This window comes from Taudactylus pleione, unplaced genomic scaffold (assembly GCF_031769625.1).
Source record: "Taudactylus pleione unplaced genomic scaffold, aTauple2 ptg000242l, whole genome shotgun sequence".
Classification (NCBI taxonomy): domain Eukaryota; kingdom Metazoa; phylum Chordata; class Amphibia; order Anura; family Myobatrachidae; genus Taudactylus; species Taudactylus pleione.
Genome location: NW_028284644.1, coordinates 8,729,394 through 8,751,090, shown reverse-complemented (window position 1 = coordinate 8,751,090; position 21,697 = coordinate 8,729,394). Strand labels below are relative to the sequence as shown.

General features: G+C 40.2%; 1 protein-coding gene across 2 annotated transcripts in view; it reads right to left on the bottom strand.

The window, feature by feature from the left end:
- Positions 1-5,246: 5,246 nt before the first annotated feature.
- The window catches only part of LOC148516748 (acidic mammalian chitinase-like), a 79,290-nt gene continuing 62,839 nt past the window's right edge, over positions 5,247-21,697 (bottom strand). For both annotated transcript variants that reach the window (XM_088479651.1, XM_088479650.1), the window contains 5 exons: positions 21,542-21,665; positions 20,539-20,724; positions 8,307-8,423; positions 7,458-7,587; positions 5,247-5,654 (listed from right to left, as the gene is read on the bottom strand). In XM_088479651.1, coding sequence (XP_088335777.1) covers positions 5,341-5,654; positions 7,458-7,587; positions 8,307-8,423; positions 20,539-20,724; positions 21,542-21,665 — 871 coding nt within the window. In that variant the 3' untranslated portion in view covers positions 5,247-5,340. The remainder of the gene's footprint in view (positions 5,655-7,457; positions 7,588-8,306; positions 8,424-20,538; positions 20,725-21,541; positions 21,666-21,697) is intronic.

Here is a 21,697-nt window from a genome sequence, read left to right as displayed (position 1 = left end):
CTGTTGCTATGTCAATTCCCGTGATGTAATGTACATTACTTGTTTATTTAGCCCTGTGTAATCCCGGCTGGCAATTCTGGTAGTAAAAGTTGCTTTATGGTGCTTGGGCCATTTACTCTGCGTGAACTGTTAGCCGTTACAGTTGGAGAACTACAAGTAGCAGCCTAACTTGCGTGTGCTTTATTGAGCTCGGGCCATGTACTCTACATGAACTGTTAGCGGTTACAGCTGGAGAACTACAAGTACCAGCCTAACTTGAAGTTGCATTATTGTGACTGGGCCATTTACTCTACATGAACTATTAGCCGTTACAGCCGGAGAACTGCAAGTACCAGCCTAACTTGTATGTGCTTTATTGTACTTGGGCCATTTACTCTGCATGAAAACTGTTAGCCATTACAGCTGGAGAACTACAAGTACCAGCCTAAATTGCATGTGCTTTATTGAGCTTGGGCCATTTACTCTGCATGAACTGTTAGCCGTTACAGCTGGAGAACTACAAGTACAAGTCTAACCTTCATGTGTTTATCCCACGTTATTCCTCAGCAAAAAGGGAGCGTTAACACAGACTGTATTTTTAAACTGTAGGCTGCTGGTGCACTACTGATATAAGCCTAACCTGCATGTGTTTTTCCCACGTTTTTGTCAGCAAAAAGGGAGTGTTAACACAGACTGTATTTCACAGCTACAGACTGCCGGAGCACCATTGATTCAAGCTAGACCAGCAGGTTTCATATTTAGGTCTCTCATTTGTTTTTTTGGTAAAGTTCTGCAGCAATTGTGGTTCTTGTTGGTTTCACATGCTTGCCAGCTGGGGTTACCGGTAGATGACGGGGAGGTAATAAATAAATACCTTGTCATTGAATAGTGTCATTAATTTCATTCCATCTGTATATGGTAAATATCTCCTGTCATTTGTTGTTAAATATTAACCTATAATAAAATTGCGTTGCACCTTCCCTCCTGACTGGTCATTGTGTCTGCAAAAGGGGAATTCAGGCTTGCCTCTCTGTCACGGTGTGTCCTATCTGAACACCGGGAAATCGGCCACCGAAGCAATCCGAACACACCTGAACCTGGTGCTAGTGGTGCAGCACTGTACAAACCAGTCAGTACATCACATGGGTACACTTGCACACAGTTTTTGAAGGAACTCGGCAGGGAGGTTGTTCCAAACATCTTGGAGAACTAACCACAGATCTTCTATGGATGTAGGCTTTCTCAAATCCTTCTGTTTCTTCATGGAATCCCGGATGGACTCAATGATGTTGAGATCAGGGCTCTATGGGGGCCATATCATCACTTCCTGGACTCCTTGTTCTTCTTTACTCTGAAAATAGTTCTTAATGACATTGGCTGTATGTTTAGGTTTGTTGTCCTGCTGCAGAATACATTTTGAGCCTGATGGTATCTGCCTGTATTTCTCAGCATTGAGGACACCATTAATCCTGGCCAAATCCCCAAGTTAATTTGCTGAAAATACAGCCCCACACTTGCAAGGAACCTCCACTATGTTTCACTGTTGCCTGCTGACACTCTCTCCAGCCCTTCGGCGTACAAACTGCCTTCTGTTACAGCAAAATATGAAAAATTTTGGCTCATCAGTCCAGAGCACCTGCTGCCATTTTTCTGCACCCCAGTTACTATGTTAGTCACTTGGCCTTGTTTCCACGTCAAAGGTATGGCTTTTTGGCCGCAATTCTTCCATAAAGACCACTTCTTTGTGAAGGCCAGACTGCTATCAGAAATAGTGGGTCCCAGGACTGACAAAATAGGCAGCCTCCTGTGTTTCTGCAAGCCCCTGCATCCAGCTCTTACAGCCCACAGACACTTAGCTCCTCCTGCGTCTTCTGGCTGCTCCTCTTAACGCTGCGGCTGGTTCCTGTCGGTGGTGTAGTGCACGTGATTTCATGACATCACACGTTCGCCTTGTCTCAATAAGAAAAAAAATACCTTTATTGGACAAGGCAGCCACAACCTCCCCCCCCACATATTTCTCTCTGTGATCCTCCCTCATTTCTCTCTCTCTCTCTCTCTCTCTCCCCCATCTCAGTGACACCCTCATACATTCCCCTCTCTCTCTTAATGATCCCCCCACATTCCCCTATCTCTCAGCGATATCCTCCACATGCCCCTCTCTCAGCGTCCCGTCCACATTCTGCTCTACCTGTGATTCCCTCCATAATCCCCTCTCTGTGATCACCCCCACATTCCCTTTTCTCTCTCAGCGATCCCCCCACATTCCCCTCTGTATGTCAGTGACCCCTCCACACATACACACACACACACACACTCCCCTCTGCTTCTCTGTGATCCTCACATACATTCCCCTCTTCCTGTCAGTAACACCACCGCACACATTCCCCCCTGCCTGTCAGCGACACTCTCCCCCCCCCACTCGCACTCCCCTGTCTGTCAGTGACCCCCCACACACACACACTCCCCTGTCTGTCAGTGACCCCCTCACACACACACACACACTCCCTTCTGCCTGTCAGTTACACACACACAGATACCCCTCTGCCCCCAGATTTATGCCACACACAGTACTATAGTTCCCCCTTACTCACCTATTCATCTTCTTACCTCCGATAAGCCCCATCCCCTTTGCTTCTCCAGCCCCTTGGGTTCCTGGGAAAGCCTGCTATGGGGTTAGTCCCTCTCTCTGTCTGGGCCCAGTACTCCAGACCTGGCATTCCTCCCTGATGGTGGCCCTGGGTGTATCTGGGTCCCACTGGTTTCTGACAGTTCTGAGCTGATGGCACTGCTGGACATCTTCCAATTTTGGCCGAGAGCCTCCCGAAAATCGGGTGCCGCTCCCGGCTCCCCGAAAAAGTGGGCAGGCCTCCCGACTCCTCCAATCCCCACACAATGTAGCGCTCAACCCCCGCTGCGGAGGGGCTGATGACGCGATTTGCGCTGAATCGCGTCATCATAACTCCACCCCCCGCATAGCAATGCCAGAAATATCGGCATTGTGTAGCAGGGGCGGAGCCTAAATGACGCGATCGCTTGGCTCTGCCCCCAGTCCCGCCCATAAATGCTGGTAATGTCTCTGGCCACACCTCTCTATACAGGCCCCGCCCCCCTGCTACACCGACCTGGCTGCTTCCTCCTGGAGGAAGCAGCCAGGATGTAGGCAAGTATACTTTCATCTGATGCACTAAGTTTCCTTGGCCGACCACTGCGTCTACATTTCTTTGTCCTTCTTTAAAAGAGCTTGAACAGCACATCTTAAGTCTTTGCCTGGGAGAGACCTTGCTGATGCAGTATAACTACCTTGTGTCTTGTTGCTGTGCTCAGTCTTGCCATGGTATATAACCTGTGACATGAAACTGTCTTCCACAACCTCACCTTTGTAGCAGAGTTTGGCTATTCCTCACCTAGTTTTAAGACTCCTACATAGCTGTTCCTGTTTCAGTTAATGACTGTGTTTCAACTTACATATGAAAATGATGATCATTATCACCGGTTTGGTATGATTGGTTAGTCATACATATAATCCTACAAAATCCCTGACTTTGTGCAAGTGTACCTAGAAAAATGTATGCTATTTTGAAGGCAAAGGGTGGTCACACCAAATATTGATTTGATTTAGATTTCTCTTCTGTTCATTAACTTTGCATTTTGTTAACTGATAAAAATAAACTATTAACACTTCCTTTTAGAAAGCATTCTTACTTTGCAGCATTTTTTCCCCACCTGCCTAAAACTTTTGCACAGTATCAGATGATATACATGCCCACAAATACTCTACTTACGCTGCAGCTTTACAATATATACCGGCAATGTAGGCAGCATGCTCACAGAACACTGGCTCTTATTTAGGGCTAAGCTGCTGCAATGTCTCTCGGCAGCCTTGGAACAGCACAATGACTTTTGCAGTTTATATTTGTGGCAGTGTCTCATAACTCACATCCAGGCTTATTGTACATGTATCTCAACCTTATTCAAATATATCGGAATATTCACCTACAGTCGTTATTATATTACGCATTTTTCTGCGTAATATATTCTTATATAGCCTCCTATGTTAGAGGTTCGGCGCCTCTTTACCGTTTTCAGCTACACACCTGCGATTCTCCCATACAGTAGGTACAACATTTCCATGGAGTAGCCCCAGCGTCCACTTCACAACTAAGAAGTTACTGGCACCTGCGCCCCCAGCAGCCAGTGCTTAGTGTACCAGGGGTAACATGAAGAAAATAAAAACATTGAATGAGTGACATTATGGGTCAAATGTAATAGGGAGACAGTTTAGAAAATGTGAGAGTTTAGCACTAATCTGTCACATTGATCGGGTTTTACCTTCAAAATGTGAAAACATCTGGATGAGAATTTACTGTAAATCGTGAGACTTTTTTTGGTCTAAAAACACGCGAGTTTGCATGTTCCCGGACTCTATTACATTGGGCGAGTTTAAAAAGTGTGAGAGTTTACTGCTAAACTCTCACATTTTCTAAACTCTCACCCTATTACATTTGGCCCTATATGTCACCCATTCAGTATTTTAGGACTTCCAACATATTGGCACACTAGTTTGTCCTAATTTTAGTGCTGGCCCAGAACATCACTTTCTACACTTGATCTGGAACGTGTCTCTGCTCAGTTGATGTGTCATGTAGCCATTATGGGCCCAAATCATACACAGCAGTGCCTATTGGCGGTCTCCCTATGCGACTTTATGCAAATGCTGCTACAAACTCCTTACCTTGTGTACATCCGAATGTGCAAGGACTGAGACGTACACTATCAGCACCCGTGCAGGAGGTAATACAGATTGGCGCTTCCTTATATGTCACCAGTGGTTGCACCATGGAAACTTGCACCAGTCCTATGGCAGGTGCAGTTTCTACATCTGACCATGGACTCCTATGCCTGCGGCTGTGCATCTGTGAACGCAGTATTGACACTCATGAGACAATCCCATAACACGCCCACTGAACGGACCATTTTGACATTCTAGCTATCTCCCAGTCACCGCTCAGGAACGCCCATCACTTTCCCATAACATTACTGATACTGTCCGTCTAGATCGCAACAGCGCCTTTGTGCATATACTCTGTGTAACACATGCGCCATAGGACTTGTAAGACATTTTCACACATACACAGTTGCTATAAATCGCTCAACTACACTGGCATGGCTTGGTGATTGCTTGCAATTCAGAATCAGGATCTATATGTAATAAGTTATTGATATAATGGACTAGATGTGCTTGTGTTTATTGTGTATACAAAAAGGTCACATTAAGCAGGATAGCATATTGCATTATAACTTTATTAGGTAGCCCTAGAATGGGGAAGGGCTGCTCTTACATAGGAGGGAAGCAAAGGATATTCATGGCCAGTTGCAGCAGTTGCACGTTTTATCGAACACTAAACCATCTGAACACTTCATGGCGTAGGTCCTTTCACCTGCACACAGGTAGAATTTTTGTGGATTTAACGTGTTCACATGAAGGCCATCAATTTTACCCTCACAGAATTTGGGGTCTTCGTCATTGGTTGGAGGAACAGGTGGAGGGGTGACCGGGGGCTGTGGTGTACCGCCCCCAGGTTTAGCTGTAGTAGTAGTAGTAGTAGTGGTGGTAGTGGTTGGGAGAATGGGTGGTGTGTCACCACATACCTTTCCAGGGCAGTTTAGGGTTGAACCTACAAAGTAAAAGAATACATTTATCATAAATATACCTATCCTTTCATACATTAACAAATAATAATCTACTTAATTGCACTATAATTAAAACATAAGCAATAATGAATACAGTATTCGGATAGAAGATAGACAATAAAAAGGTCGACAGTCAATAGGTCAACACCAAATGGTCGACATGCAATAGGTCTACAGTGACAAAAGGATGATAGGGTTAAAAGGTTAACAGGTAAATGGTCATTGTTTTTTTGTTCTACATTTTTAAGGTTAGGCACTTGGGGGGGACGGTTAGGGTTAAATAAAAAAATGTGTTGAACAATTTTGCGTCAACCTTTTACACTGTCATCCTATTGTACCTGACGACCTTTTGTATGGTACTTGTCGACCTTTTATATTACACCCAATGAATACATAATAAATACTGGAGATGTTTTATTTTGAAACCAGTAACCTTATGACAAAAACAAGGAAAATAAACAAACAAAATAAAAGCCATGAATAAAATATTCATAAGAAATGTGGGTGGTTATCATATAAATAACCAAATAATCAATAATTATTAGTTCTATTACAGAACTGTAAAAATAAAAAAATAAATACAAAAGTAGGAACAAGTAGGAACAGTATAATAATCTTTCATTAAAGTCTACATGTTAATGATGCAGCAGCAATAGCTGGGGAAAGTTCCCTGGGCACCAAATTTTGGGGAAGTAATTTTTAATGTTTTTAAAAAATTAAAAATTCCACTTCTTGGTTATGAAAATCACATTTCTCAAATTTCCCATTTATATTAGATATTTGTAGGAAATGGTCAGTCTGGTGTGCTGCAGAAAATGGCAATTGGAGAGAGATAACGTACCAACCAATCAGCTCCTAACTACCATGTTTGGCAGTTAAGAGCTGATTGGTTGTTACTTTATCTCTCTTCAAGGCTTAGTACATCTCCCCCAATGTGAGAGCATGCATCTGGTGTAATGAAAACCATTAATGAGAAGAATGGAGAATCGAAGAGGAAACGTTGTGTACTGAAAGGTGTATGCACTAGATATTTGCAGCTTATACATGTTAGTACCAGTTCTGTATATCACATGTGATGTACAGTGCAAATGCCAGAACTACTACAATAAGCTGCCATTGGTGGTTCTTCCTATCTGTTCAAGGAGTCAGGAGTTTGTATGTTAAATTCAATACTGATTTTGTATAATGTTGTGTGTGCCAATTTATTGTATTGTGCTGTCTACAATGATCCTTATGATCCTAGATCCGATAAATAAAATTCCTTATTGTAAGCTATTTGCGGCAATAAGAAATTAATGTTTGCCCGTATATGTTAAAATACACCCGCAGGGACATGGGCTTCAAAAGGAGCCCATCTATGTGGTGTGTCAGAAGTAAAGGGTTCGCATTAGCCATCAGTTCACCTCTTTTTCGGGAGCCGTGCGCATGCGTGGTCTGCTGACCAGGCATGCGCAAGTGGTAAATGACAGGGATCCCTCTGCCGGTAACTCTTGCGGAAAGTAGCCCGTAGGCTACAATGGCTGACGCATTCCGTAAATTGGTAATTTCAGCAAAAATAAGTATTTATCTCCTGAATAACCAAGTGTTTTTGGTGGATATCCCCCCACCCCTCTAAACGGCTGTTTTTGGAGACATCCCGCAAATAATTATTGATAAATAGGCCCATATGTCCTCAGACTGCACAGATATGGAATACTATTTAACATGCCAATGTGTTTGTTCTGGATATTTATAGAAAAAAAAAAGAATAAAAGAAACTATATTTACAAATATATTTTCCCTCATACCTTCCAGCAGGGATTTCAGGTGGCCTATCAATGGATATTTCCCTTCATTGCAGAATGATCCCAGGAAATCATCTAAATCAATGGCCCAAACCATAGCTCCACCGAAACCACTTTCCTTCAAAAACTTCACCTAGGAAATAAGGGAGAAATCATTACAGTCATGCACATTCCTTACAATGTCCTGTAATGCTGAATACAACTCCATCTAATAATAATTATGGGCTTTATTTATAAGGACAATCTATTCCCTTTGTGGGCAGTCTCATAATAAATAAAAGGAACAGATAGCAGCCTGCTTGTTCCTTAAATGTGGTGCTCCTGTAAGGATACCTTATAGTCAAAAGGTTACTCTCTTCTCAATCAAGTGCTTCATCTTTTAGGATATTGCATCCAAACATAATTTCAGTTGCTATGGGGTGACGCCACCATAAGGGGCATATCTACATAAGTCATTGTGCAGAAAGTCCTCTGAAAACTAAGCTTTTTGGGTGGCGTTAGCCATTTTAGTCTTTAGGCTACATTATCACATTTTTTATTGCAGGGAACTACCGCCTGCACGTGCATGTGATGTCTGAGACCAGCCCATGTGCATTCAGCAAACCCGGTTAATAGAAAGTAATGTTATAGTGTTAGCTATTACGTTTTCTTTTTTCTCCATACAGGCTCGTATTGGAGTCCATGTCCTTGCATGAATTTTTGATACATTGCACTAATAAAGAATTTCTTATTTGCAGATAAGATATGAATATACTTATTTGGGCTAAAATGCGGCCATAATAAATACACCCCTAAAGGATGGATCTAATTTCCATTGTACCTATACAAAGCCACATCTGAACACCATCTTACTTTGCAGTCGTAACTCTCTTTGTTGTCAAATCCAACCCACTCATTATCCTTGCAAGCATATGGCACCCTCTGGTCTGGAATCCATTTCACTGTGGTTCCTTTAAGCCAAGTACAGATCTAAAGAGAGTTTAGCATAGAGTATACTGTTAAAAATGAGGACATGATTGCAATGTTAGCAAAGTCAAAATATATATGTTACACCATGGATTTGGATGACAACACTATCACACTTGCATATTAAATATATTACATTCTAATTATGTCACGGACCCGGTTCCAAGATAGTCCAATCTCTAACCGCTGTCTGTAACTTTGACAAGATTAGCACTCACTTGAGCTTGCTTGATGTGAAGGTGATACAGTTAATAAAAAACCACCACCTGGTCTGTCTACAGTAATGATTACACTCCCAAGTATCTCTCACACTCACTATTCATTTCCCAATAATGGCCAACATGGAAAGGATTTCAGGAGCGACAAACTCCCAAGTAGGAAGTTTCCAATCTCCCTATGCTTCTACAACTAATTCCCAGGTATGATTATCCACATAATAACCTGTAGTACAGATATGTAGCATGGATAACCCAAACTCACAAGCAAAATGGATCTGATAAGAATCATAGAGACCAATCTTTTTAACTGAAGTTTAATATCAGAAAGATGCTCACAATGCTTAAAGTACATAAAAAAATTAATAAGAATGACATACAAAGATCTTTTACAAAGATAAACAAGATAAGACGCAAGCAGATGGAGTAATTTCCAATGTCAGATTGCCTCCCAAAAGTTGTACAGAGTTCTGCATGTGGAATATTTATCCCTATCCGTGTGTCAGGTTGCCCTCCCCTCACCTTTTCCTTGGCTTTCTGTGTCAATGTAAATTAGTACAGATCCTGCTTGTGAACATAACATTCTTTTGGTAAGGGGAATTGCACTATACAAGCCAACCTCATCACATGCAGTTAGGGAAAGCAAAAATATTTATTCCACCAATTTAAAAACACATTCATGTGAATTAATAAACAACACCATAAAATATAAGATAAAACAATTAGTATCACTAAATATAGCAGCAGACAATTTTTTTGCAGAATATATTTGTGCAACCTATATATTTTAGCAGCAATATAAACAGCATGAAAGATCACCATACGGTCCATCGGAAGAAGGTATTCGTACCAAAACGTGTTGGAAGGGATCCTGATGCCGGAACCTTGAAGTACCAATTGCAGCTGAAATTTTCCAACTGGCCTTGTCAAACTCATTTGCGGTGGTGCAGAGCTGGAATGCCCGGGACTTCATTGCTTCAATGCAAGCTAGCCCACCGCAACACCTTTATATGGTGAGAGACTGATGGACAGTATGGTGATCTTTCATGTTGCAATATTTTTTTGTCATGTGTGAATGTGTAAGAATCCATACTTTTATCATATCTGTTTATTGGATCATTTGCTGGGAGCCGTAATGGGCTATACATGAATCTGTCAGCCTCCCTCTCACATGGCATCTTTTCAGACAAATAATTATCCCTGCAGCTGGACAATACACATCATGGGTTATTTGCAGGTGACCATGCTGGTAATTAAAATACACTTAATAAACACAAAGGATTACATGTTGCCTAATATTTTGTGATCCATAACATAGGGGCCTATTCATCAACACTAAAATAACGTTTTAAAGGACATTTTCCTTAATTAACGTTATTTTAGTATTCATGAACACACTTAGCACAGGAGATATCACTGATATGGTATTCATCAAATTCCGAAAATTATGTATTTTCGGAATTTGATGGAGTTACTATTCGCCACTGAGGTGGTGTATAGAAGGTAACACTTACTTGCTTCCAGCTGGACAGGTCCCCCGGCATCTCCCTCTGGCACTCTGGTCTCTCCTCTGGTTCCGTCTGCTATGCTGACATTGTGTTCTCCCAGCAGAACACAATAAAGTTTAGAAAAAAACACGTTTTTTTTTTCCCCTAAACAGTACTGTGCTCTGCTGGGAGAACACGTGATAGCATAGCAGACGGTGCCTGAGGCTGCTGCGCGGGCAGATAAGTGCTGAACGGGTGGTGAGCGGAGGGGGGACACACACAAACTTACCGCAGGTATAGGCAGTGCTGCACATGCGCTGGTTTTACAGATGTAACAGCGCATGCGCAGCACTGTTTCCAGCTGTGGTAAGGTAGAGCAGGTAGGGATAACTATCTATTTCCCGAAAAGCTGTCATCGCAAAAATGACAGCTTTTCAGAATAGATAGTTATGGAGAGGCGGAATGATGAATTCCTCCAGTAATTAGGTAGAACTCCATGCGAGTTCTAAATCTAATTTCCTCCTGAGAAACTTTAGGTATGATGAATAGGCCCCATAACAACAACATTATGTATATGCCTAAAGTGCCGTATTGTCCAATGATGTAGAGCTTATATAAAGGTACCATGATTAGATTACAGCTCTATAGTTAAAGTGTATTTCAAGGTTATTAGGTGTAATTATATGATACTAGTTAACATGATAAAAGTATATACCTATATGATGATCTCTAAAATTAAACAAAGATAAGATGAGCATGGTATTCTAACAATTAACTATAATGTAATGATGCAGAACAATATGATAATTATGAATCTATTACAAAATCTAATACTGCAGTGTATAATGATACTAATAATAATAATATTTATACTGAATGAAAATTAAAATATGTTTAGCATAATTTCACAATATTTGGTTAAAATTGGGTTTCAGGACTTTTTAGATGAAATCAGTCACATTTAGAGTGAGAGTGTACACGTTTTTAAAGGTTCTCCAAACTCATTTATTTGTCAATGTGACCGGACGCCTTCCGTCTAGGCCGTCCCTGGTCACAGGTTAGCACTTTTGGACTCCCACTCACCGTCAGTGACCGCCTGTCACTGACTCCGGCCACTGCACTGTGGGTGTGTAACGATGCTGCCACCACCAAACTCTACCATCGGCGTTTGGAACTGATTTTTACGTTACCCTCAGGCTCCTACCTGGAACCGCTTCTGCTGCGTATGTGTTTGACTAGCTGCAGCCACACCCCCTGATTGGTGTCGGCTGATTCCTCCTGATCCCTCGCAATGGACCAGGTCTGCACGGTAGCTTGGCAGAGGGCTTGAACTTGGAGACACGGAGCTCTTACCCAGAACAGCAGGAGAACGGAATAGCGTTTTGCGCAATTCTGTTGGTCGTAGGATTGAGATACAATTGAATTCAGGCAAGATATTTATTGCTCAAAGTCTTAAAGAAGACCCTCCCTTCCGCCTGAAGGGGAATATCACACAGAAATCAAACAGCAATTCTCCACAAAGGATTTTCAAAGATGTACCACATACAGGAATCTTAGCAGCTCTTCTCCTCAAAGAAGTTACAGGGTTGTACACAAACAGAGGCTAACAGGCCCTGTATATATAGTCAGAAAACACACTACAGCATGGTGACATCCACCCACAGTTGGTCTTGTAACCCGATCAGACCATCTTATCCCAAAAGTAATTACAACTCACGTTCCACAGGAACTGGTCATTTACTTTCATCCTTTGATACATTTATCACACAGTGACAACATATCTATGTAGGGTAACCAGCAATAATCATGAAAAAAACAAACATTTCTCTCCCCCAGAAGTGCACACACAGGAGATAGTCTCAGGCCATTTCACCCTCTTCACACCTTTACACAGAGACCTTCCAGCCAGGTCTAATCTGGAATACACTTCAAAGAAAGTTTTGTTACACAATGGTCTGACCACTGTCATAGGTCAGGACAATTAACATATCACTTCATATGTCAGGAGGTGAGAATGTCTCATAACCATTTGACTTAAATGTTACAGCCTTCTAAAACAAAACAACTTATACATTCCTTATAAGTGCATTTTCTCTACAAAATATACATTTAAACCATATAGTGCATAGCCTATTAAGTATACGTTGCTTCATGCACTAATGCATTGCAGATCAGCTGCAGTGCATTACAGCAATACATATATACTTTAATACAGTTTATTATAAACCATGTGCAGTGTGCTTTTACACGGTCCTTTTAAAAATGGCGCAATGGCATGAGGGTTAATCCCCTCAATGCCTTGGCAGCCATTTTAATCACGTGTGGTCGGCCTCCGGGCACAGTCAATATTGCCATATGATTTGAACTCCACAGCAATAACTGCCGATATCACAAGGAAATTAGCCCTGCCAATACACTAGTTTGGTGGTGGAGGTGGGTGATAGAAAGACGACCCTTTAATGTGAAATAGTTATCAGTGTAGAATTAGTAGTGCAATCTTATTGTGTATTTGATGAAAACAGATAGGGCTGTATTCAATTAGCATCGAAAAGTCGGAATCCGTGAAAAAGTATCATGGATGACATTTCGCCAGGCAGAAAATGTTCGCCGTATTCAATTGCAAAGACTTTTCGCGTACGCGGAAAGTCAATACAGTGTAATAGGAGAAAAAGTTTTGCCTATGAATAGCAGGTGAAAAAAAAAGTTCAGAATTGCGGTTTTGGGGTGCAAAGGTGCGGAGAACACTCTGCACCCTTGGGACAGCCCCCCAAAGGATAACTACGTCAAAAAATCCCTAATAAAAGTGAGAAACACCCCAAAAAATGACCTTGAAAAAGGGGGCGAAAAAGTACAAAGTGGAGGTACACACCTAAAAAGTAGCAAAATAGACTTTTGGGGGGTATGCAAGTATGGAGGAGCTGTTTTTTTTTTATTGCAGGTGCATTTTTGGTATCACTTAAAACTCCACTTTAGCAATTTTAACCATGCTTGCACACATTTTCAAGTACTCCAAATTTGACACAATTACTTATTTTTGCCAAAGAAAACTGCTCTATGCTATTCTTCACCACTTGTGCAAAGACGCTATATAGAGGCAAATGAAAGCACTTAAGTACCCCAAATAGCTCTAGGGGGGCTAATCGGGGACATCTGTACTGATCCCCAATGTTAGCACATCTTTTGGGGGGTGTCAGGCTGATTTCCCCATTTCTGACAGCAATTTTCGCCTGTTTGAGCTTCGCTGGGACGCTGGGAATTGAATACGGCGAATAGCGGGGGCGCACCAGATAAGTTTCCACAGCATAGTTGGAAGTTATGATGATGATCCTATATTTATAAATAGCCAACATTTCATTCAGACCATCAAGTTAAGGTGATCACATTGCACACAGAGTCATTGAGTCATGATGGTGGGAATGGTAAATATTATGAAGACAAAATGGTGATAACATATCCAGATTAGTATAAACCATTTTGATGAGCAGTATCCTCTACAAATTACTGAATATTAGCAGCAATATGAATGGCAGGTCAATGTTACTGAAGGCAGAAATGCATTTCAATAATTTGAATGTCAATGAAAAATAGGAGGAAAGAAGTTGCTTTACAGCATAACATTATTGGATTACCATACCTATTCTAAGGGCTATTTTTCTGAAAAAAACTGGAGGTGGAGCTATAGAAAAACAAACAAAATTTATGTATATATATATATATATATATATATATATTACTGTGTATATATTATATATAGTATTTAGAAAAGTCGCCACTCAAAAGTGCCTTTAAAATAAAAATGATCTTATAGAAAATACATTTGTCCCTGGACATTATGTCATAGTTAATGAGAGGTTATGGGACTGCTTGCTGAAAAGCAGCACTGCCTATTCTGACTTTGACAGTAAAGCTGGGCACACACTAAACCAACTTACATCCAACCAGCCAACTTGTTGATTGGTTGGAATGAAAATCTGGTAACGTATGGGAGTAACTGATGATCAGCAATTTGCTCCTAAATGCCAGAAAACAGATGAAAATGGTCATCAGACAAGTTTGTTAACTGTTTGATCTAAACTATTTGTTCAAACAACAGTTTTTGTCCATTTTCCGGCATTTGGAAGCAAATTGCTGATTGTAATTTGCTTTCATACCTTATCAGATTTTCATTCCAACCAATCAACTAGTTGGCTGGTTGGACAGATTATCTTTAGATGTGTGGCCAGCTTTAAGCACTGAATGTGAATGACTTAAATGATGTACAGTTGTGGATTATTTGCTCAGTTATAAATATTTCAGCACACAGCCCCAAATGTACTTCTTATACAGACTGAATAATGTCTCTATTGGTTGCAGAAGTGGGTGATTACATGGGTATTTAGGTGGAGTATTTTTATTTTTACTATTATCTTTTATTATTATGGTGACACCAACTGTCTGTAGCAACATACAGGGAAAATTACAATGATATATACATACAAATTAATATAATAAAATGGACAGCAAAAAGAAAAAAATCAAATAGTTGTATATATAGACAACTAGATGAGTCACAGTAATTAGCAGCAGCATTCAATGACCCAGTGCCATGGGAAGGGCAGGCAGAAAGTATCAGAGTTGGTGACTGAGTACACTGGAGACAAGGATAATGCAGGGTGGAACAAGAGGATGGAGGGCCCTGCCTGTGAGAGAGTATATAGTCATTATGTTGACATTCATAATGTTGATACCATAATGTTGACATGGTCTGAATGTTGATGTTCAAGTGAGGACATGTTCAGAATGTCAACATTCAACAGGTTAACATTCACAATGTTGACACTGACATAATGTCGACAGACAGAATTTCAATACATAATTTTCAGGTTACAATAGTGTTAGATTAGGATTAGGGTTACCTTAAAATATAGATATATACGGCTGGCGCTGCACTTATACACTAGTATTTCCTGACAATCTGCAGCCTCTACTTAGGGGAGATTACCAATCCCCACAGCCAGAAAACTCAATAAAAATATATATAGAGGCGCTGATTAAGTCAGAATAAATATATGTATATATAAAAAAAAACACATATATAAAATAAATATTGTATTTAATTGAGCATAGGCCGGCACTTTAAAAATTATACATATAGTTCTCTCCTAACTGGTAAATATTAGGTAGGCAATATTTAAAATTACTCCTTGATAGAAGGTGATTGTATTTTACCTTGGCACTTTAGCTCTCACATGCATAATACAGGTATTTAACATTTAACTTTCCCAAGAAAGTAACTGTTTAGCTCTGTAGGTGCAGCTAATTGTTATGCACCCAAATGGTCTATTCCTCTCTTTAAAAGCAATATTGTTTGTATACGTTTACCTGCATAATTTGCTGATTAAACATCATTTAATTTTGTGGGGCCGTGTGCTATCCAAAGCAGTCTTTATACAGCCCAGCAATTTGATTCGGTTAAATTGTAGCAAATATTTAGCAACAGTTAGATCACAGTCACTTCAGTGTTTGTAATAATGTAGCAAGTTTGCTTATCTCACCACTCTCTGGGCCGACTCACTGTTTCACTAACACATGCAAGTCCAGTGATAGCGTCTCCGTATGTCCGTGTAACAGCGCAGCTTTCTCCTCACAGGTGCTGGCAGCGTTCACCAGATTGCAGCTTTATTCAGAGGGTAGAAGCACGAATCCAGACCTTGACGGGACGACTCCTCGGCTAGCACAGGTAAGTGATGTGAGACTAATCAGTTCTTAACGTGTTTCCCCACCTCTTTGCTTATTGGCGGCTTCCTCAGAAGATATGTGCCTTCATCTTTTCCTGCCCTTTTATCCTCCTTTGTCATAGAGCGTGCATGTCCAGTGGGCTTGTATTCCAGGACTCGTTCTCGTTAATTCCTTTGTATGGAAGTTTTCCGTAATTTATACTTAGTTCTTTTGGATGGGATTTATTCATATTGCACTATAGTGTCCCTCATGGGACTCAAACTAGATACGTTTAATCATATTTACTCTACATACAACATAGTATGTTCTTTAAGTAAGTTGTTTTCCCTTTATACTATTAAAACCTACATATAATTAGATATACAATACATACGTTGATCATTTAGAAGGTTAGAAACCCCCACATGAAAACTTAATACTATAGAACATATTGATCATATTAGTGTATATATGTCATCACCCAAACAATTTACTAATAATATATTTAAAAAGTTTGCACCTACAACTACATATGTTTACATTTGACTAGGTGTACCCCAAATAATAACCATCCACCTTTAGCCCATATTTTTTTTTCAGTTTGTGTATATACATAATATTATATGGACTGTATTCCTTCAAGCACAGATGTCCTGGTCCAATAATCATCTTCCATTATGACACCATGACTTCTATGCATATTTCTTGTTTTCACAGCTCAAAGTCCCCTATGTATCTTTTCATATGATCTCTCTAAATTTTAACCCCTCAACAGACTAAACATCAAACATAATCTTGTCCAACCCCAATAGATATGCAGCATTCTATTTTATTCTGCTCATTATATAGTCTTCAAAGAAATTATCAACATATCTAAAGTTCTCTAGTCCCCACCATCTTTACTATACTCTTCTGTTCAGTCTCTTTCCCTCTATAGTATCCCCGAAGGCAACCTTCAAGTATCTATATATTATTCAGTTCAATAGAATCGTTCAGTCCGTAGGGTACCACAGTATTTAGGTAGTAGATCCAATAAGCCTCCCTACGGCATAGTCTACTGAATCTGTCTCCTCCACGTACAGTGAACCAGTTGATTTCTATACCTCTTACTGACACATTATCCATTTGTCCCTGTTGACACATGGAAATATGTCTAGATAGTGGGTGTGTCTTAATACCCTTCATAATGTTTCTTTTGTGCTCCATATATCTGGTATTTAGCGTTGTAGTAGTACACCCCACATATTGCCTACCACACCCACATTGGATGAGGTAGATTACATATGAAGATTTACAGTTTATATAATCTTTAATATTGTATTCTTCCTTTGTAGTATGGGATCTAAAGTTGATCAGTTTTCTTGGATTGATTTTGCATGTGCACAGGCTTCTCTCCCAAATTTATGGAATCCTGGAGGTCTTTGTGGTAGCCAGTTTTTGGAGGCTGTATCTTTACCATTATCATTATCTGATTTTTCTGGAAATGACTTCTCACTAAATAAGACTGTAAATGTTTTGACTTTCTTAAGATAAAATTTCCTAATGTCTGCTTCTTTCGATAATACCTCATCTAGTTTAAGCAATGAGGAGTTTTTAAAGACAATTTTTTTTTATCAAATGTGCACATGTATTATATTGAGTAGTGAACATCATTGTTCTTTCTTCTTTTTTTCACTTTTTTTTTTCCTTTCCTCAAAAGTTGAGCCTTATCTAGGCTATCCACTTCCTAATATGCTTTCTCCAGTGTATCCCTAGGATATCCCTGTTCAAGAAACGATTATATCAATGTTTGTGCTTGTCGATGGAATGCTTCGTTACTGGAGCAATTTTGCCTAATTCTAATTAATTGCCCTTTTGTAATATTCTCTTTCTAGCATCTGGCATGTGAACTCCTATAGTCAAGATATCTGTTCTGGTCCACTGGTTTTATATATGTTTATGTGACCAGTTTATCCTCCCTGACAAGAGTGCTATATCTAAAAAAAATAATATGTACTTTATCATATGTACTTGTGAATTTTAAACCATATGAATTATTATTTAAACCATCAGTGAATGCTACAACAGAGGTGACATCCCCATCCCAAATGAAAAACAAATCGTCAATATATCTGCCATAGAGGACCAGATTGTCCCCGAGCCCTGCCCCTCACACAGTCTCCTCCTCAAACCACCCCATGTATAGGTTGGCAAAACTCGGAGCAAACCTGGACCCCATGGCAGTCCCCCATGTCTGTAAATAATACTGTGAGTCAAATAAAAAATAATTGTGATGTCAAATAAATTCTATTGCTCATAATACAAACTCCCGCAGTGTATATGACATATTTTCATCTTGTAAAAGATAGTATTATACTACTTGTATCCACAGATTGTGAGGGATATTTGAGTATAAGGATTCAACATCACATGTGATTAAATAATATCCTTTCTTCTAATGTACGCTTTCAATCTTATTCAAAAAATGTTTAGTGTCCTGAACATATGATTTGAGTGACTTCACATGTCTTTGTAAGTGGGAATCCACAAAAAAGATAAATTATTAGTGAGAGACCCAATACCCAAAATAATAGGTCTACGCGGTGGAGACGTGAGGGATTTGTGTACTTTGGGTAAATAATAAAATGTGGGGATAACCGGGTGTGCACAAAATAAAAAATGAAAAGTGTCTTTGTTTATAGCACCCTCGGTCAGGGCACAATTCAGCATATCTTTTAATTTTTGCTGAAAAAGGGTGGAGGGACTTCCAGACTGCTTTCTATAGTATTCGATGTTATCTAGTTGTCTGTGTGTTTCTTTCAGATAGTCATCTGTATCTATAATAACAATCCCCCCGCCCTTATCTGCTTGTTTTATTACTATAGTTTTGTCTGTATATAATTGTTTCAGGGCTTTTCTCTACATAGGGCTCAGATTATCTCTAACATGCATAGTGTCCACCTTATTACACATAAGGTGAAACTGTTCCATTCTTTTTTTTATAGAAGCTCTCTACTAGCGGTCCTTCAAATTGGAGTGGATAAAAGTCTGATTTTCTTTTCATTTTTTGGGGTTCTCAACTTCGAATATTTTTTGATATTCACTATTGGGAGATGTTTCTGCTTGCCTTTCAAAGGATTCCAATATTTCCACAATGACATTCTATCTAGAATAATCGGTTCTCCTTGTACATCATCATTTTTCATTTTTTAAGGGCAAAATACTTTTTCTACTTAAGGTACGAGCATACCTATTCAAATCCACAACGAGATCGAATAAATTCGGTTTATTAGCAGGAGCAAGATTTAGCCCTTTTGCTAGTAATTTCATTTCATTCTCATTTAGATTTTTGGACGATAAATTAAAAATTCCTTTTCCTAGTTTCTCTACCTCATGCACATGCTTTTTATTTGTTTTCCTCCTCCCTCCTCTGATTCCTCTCCTTCTTTTTCTCTTCCCTTTTTCATGGAGCTTCTTTGTTGCTCTCTCTGTGTTTTTCCTATTGATTTGTGACCTTCCCCTAAAAAATGATCATAGTCCTCATCTGTTTCTGAGGGTCTAGCAGTCTTATTTGTTCTTTCCCCCCATCTAGATGGTACATATCTTTTTTGGGATTCATATATTTCCAATTCCTCATATCTGTTCTTATGATAGAAACCTACATGTTTCTGTATTCCATGAACTTTCCTTCTTTGGGGTGCATTTTTCTCATCAAGCCCATTTGTATGTCTTTGTTTTGTTTAAATGTCGTCATATTGGGTATGTTGACATCCTGAATGTTGACATAATATGCCACATCCGTTTGAGAGCATACAGTCTAGGGGAGTACCTAGCATCTACTGTATATGTATAGATCAGTGTTTCACAACTCCAGTCCTGCATGTTTAGTTGGGGCACATTACTGGCTGACACATTTTAAAACATCCACAGGTGGTATTAATTATTCCGCTTGAGATACAGAGGAGATCTGTAAAACATTTACTGTTAGAGATTCCCAAGAATCGGAGTCTATATAGATCATTTAGGCCTGATTCAGAGGTGGACACTAATGCATGCATGGCTGCCATTTGTTTCGGATTTACTGCTGCGATAATATGCAAATGCATTTTGGACTTCTGCTTGTGTACTTGCGATGGCGCCGGATATTTGCAAGCCTGAGATGGGCGCTTTTAAGTCCATGGACAGTGGACTCAAACACTCTACCATTGGCAGGGGCGCTGACAGCCATGCCAGGCCTGAGGGGAAGGGGGCAATCAGTACCCGAACCCACCCTCCATCTCGGTGCCCCTGACCATCGGTGAACCATCAAGATCAGCATATACAATTATGACACACCCTATGGCTGGCACAGTGTCTCCTTATGAACTTTTTCTAAACATGACCTCTGTGGCTGCAGCTCTGTGTTTGAGAAAAATAAGCCGCGATGACGGACACTCCCATGACACTCCCACAACACGCCTCTGAGACAGCCTTTTTTGTGACAGCTTCAAGCAGTCTCCCAGCAACCTCCCTGGAATGCCCATGGCTGCTTACTGCCACTTCAAATGGCAGTGATTCCATATGCAGCAGCGTTCTCTGCATACACTCAGTGGTATGTATGCGCCATAGGAGTTTCCAGGATATTTCACGCAGTAGCAAATATTCCATCAACTGGGTAAACATGGACAGTGCATCCACCTCTGAATCAGGCACTTAGCCACTGACAATCTACATGTTATGGTGTATAGTATTGTGTATCACCTCATAGTAGGCCCAGAAGCCAGCCTCTCGGGTGTATGGACCAGCTGATCCTGCTCCAGAGACAGGGATTCCCACATCGCATTTACTAGGATTAGGATTCCTGAATGTTCGTCCGTAAGTAGGGAACCCAATAAGGAGTTTCTCTGCAGGCGCTCCATTATCTTTCCAGTAATTCATAGCAAACATCTGGGAGTGAAGAGGAGATAATTATGGAAAGAGTATAATATAAATACAGCAATACCATGATCAATAATATGCACAACACAATGGTTTATTAGGCACATCAATTACTAACAGAGCTTAAAGATGCACTTCTGCACAAATAATTCAGCAAGCAATCAGCTTTTATCTGTCTAGTACAAGTAATGTGGGATGTACACTTGAGCGGCAAATTGTTAGATCGCCAACCAGTCAATCTAATAATTTTACAAGGTTTTGCACAAACAACCTTGTGCATAAACACTTGCCGAACAGCCGTCTGTTATATCTTTCACAGATACAGTATATTTCGTGTATACACTGCAAGATGGACTTAAAGATATATCGTTCATCGGCTGTACAAACGATATATCACCTAGTGTGTACCCAGCATTAGACAATGAAAGCAAAGATTTGATTTGTTGCTATGGTTTTAGTGCAGAACTTGAACCTTTAAACAATATTAGTAAACAACCCACAATACTGGTAATGCTGGGTAACATTTGCCGATATATTGTTTGATGTACACCCGATATCTGTGAACGACATCGTTCACAGACATATCAGGTTGGCTCTGCACACAGCCGGTGCCGATATATCTGAAATATATATCAGTGCATCTGCATGTGTGTAAGGGCGACCCGCCGATTGCCTGTACACATGCTGCATGGACTGCCGATACAGACATCTCAAATTGGTGGGGAAATTTAAATGCCCTCCCAGTTGTGATGTCACATCGAGCGGCCGATTGGTAAGTGTGTATGTTAACTGAATAATCTTCGGATAAATGGTCTGGCTTGCTTACAATGTTAAAGTAAATTAAATCTCCCACGTCCGTGGAGCCTCGGCACAGGGGGCTGTTATGTCCAGACACCGTGTCCCACCCACCATGGAAATCATAAGTCATCACGCTGATAAAATCCAGGAGTCTGTGGAGAAACAAAGTGAAATAGACTTTTAC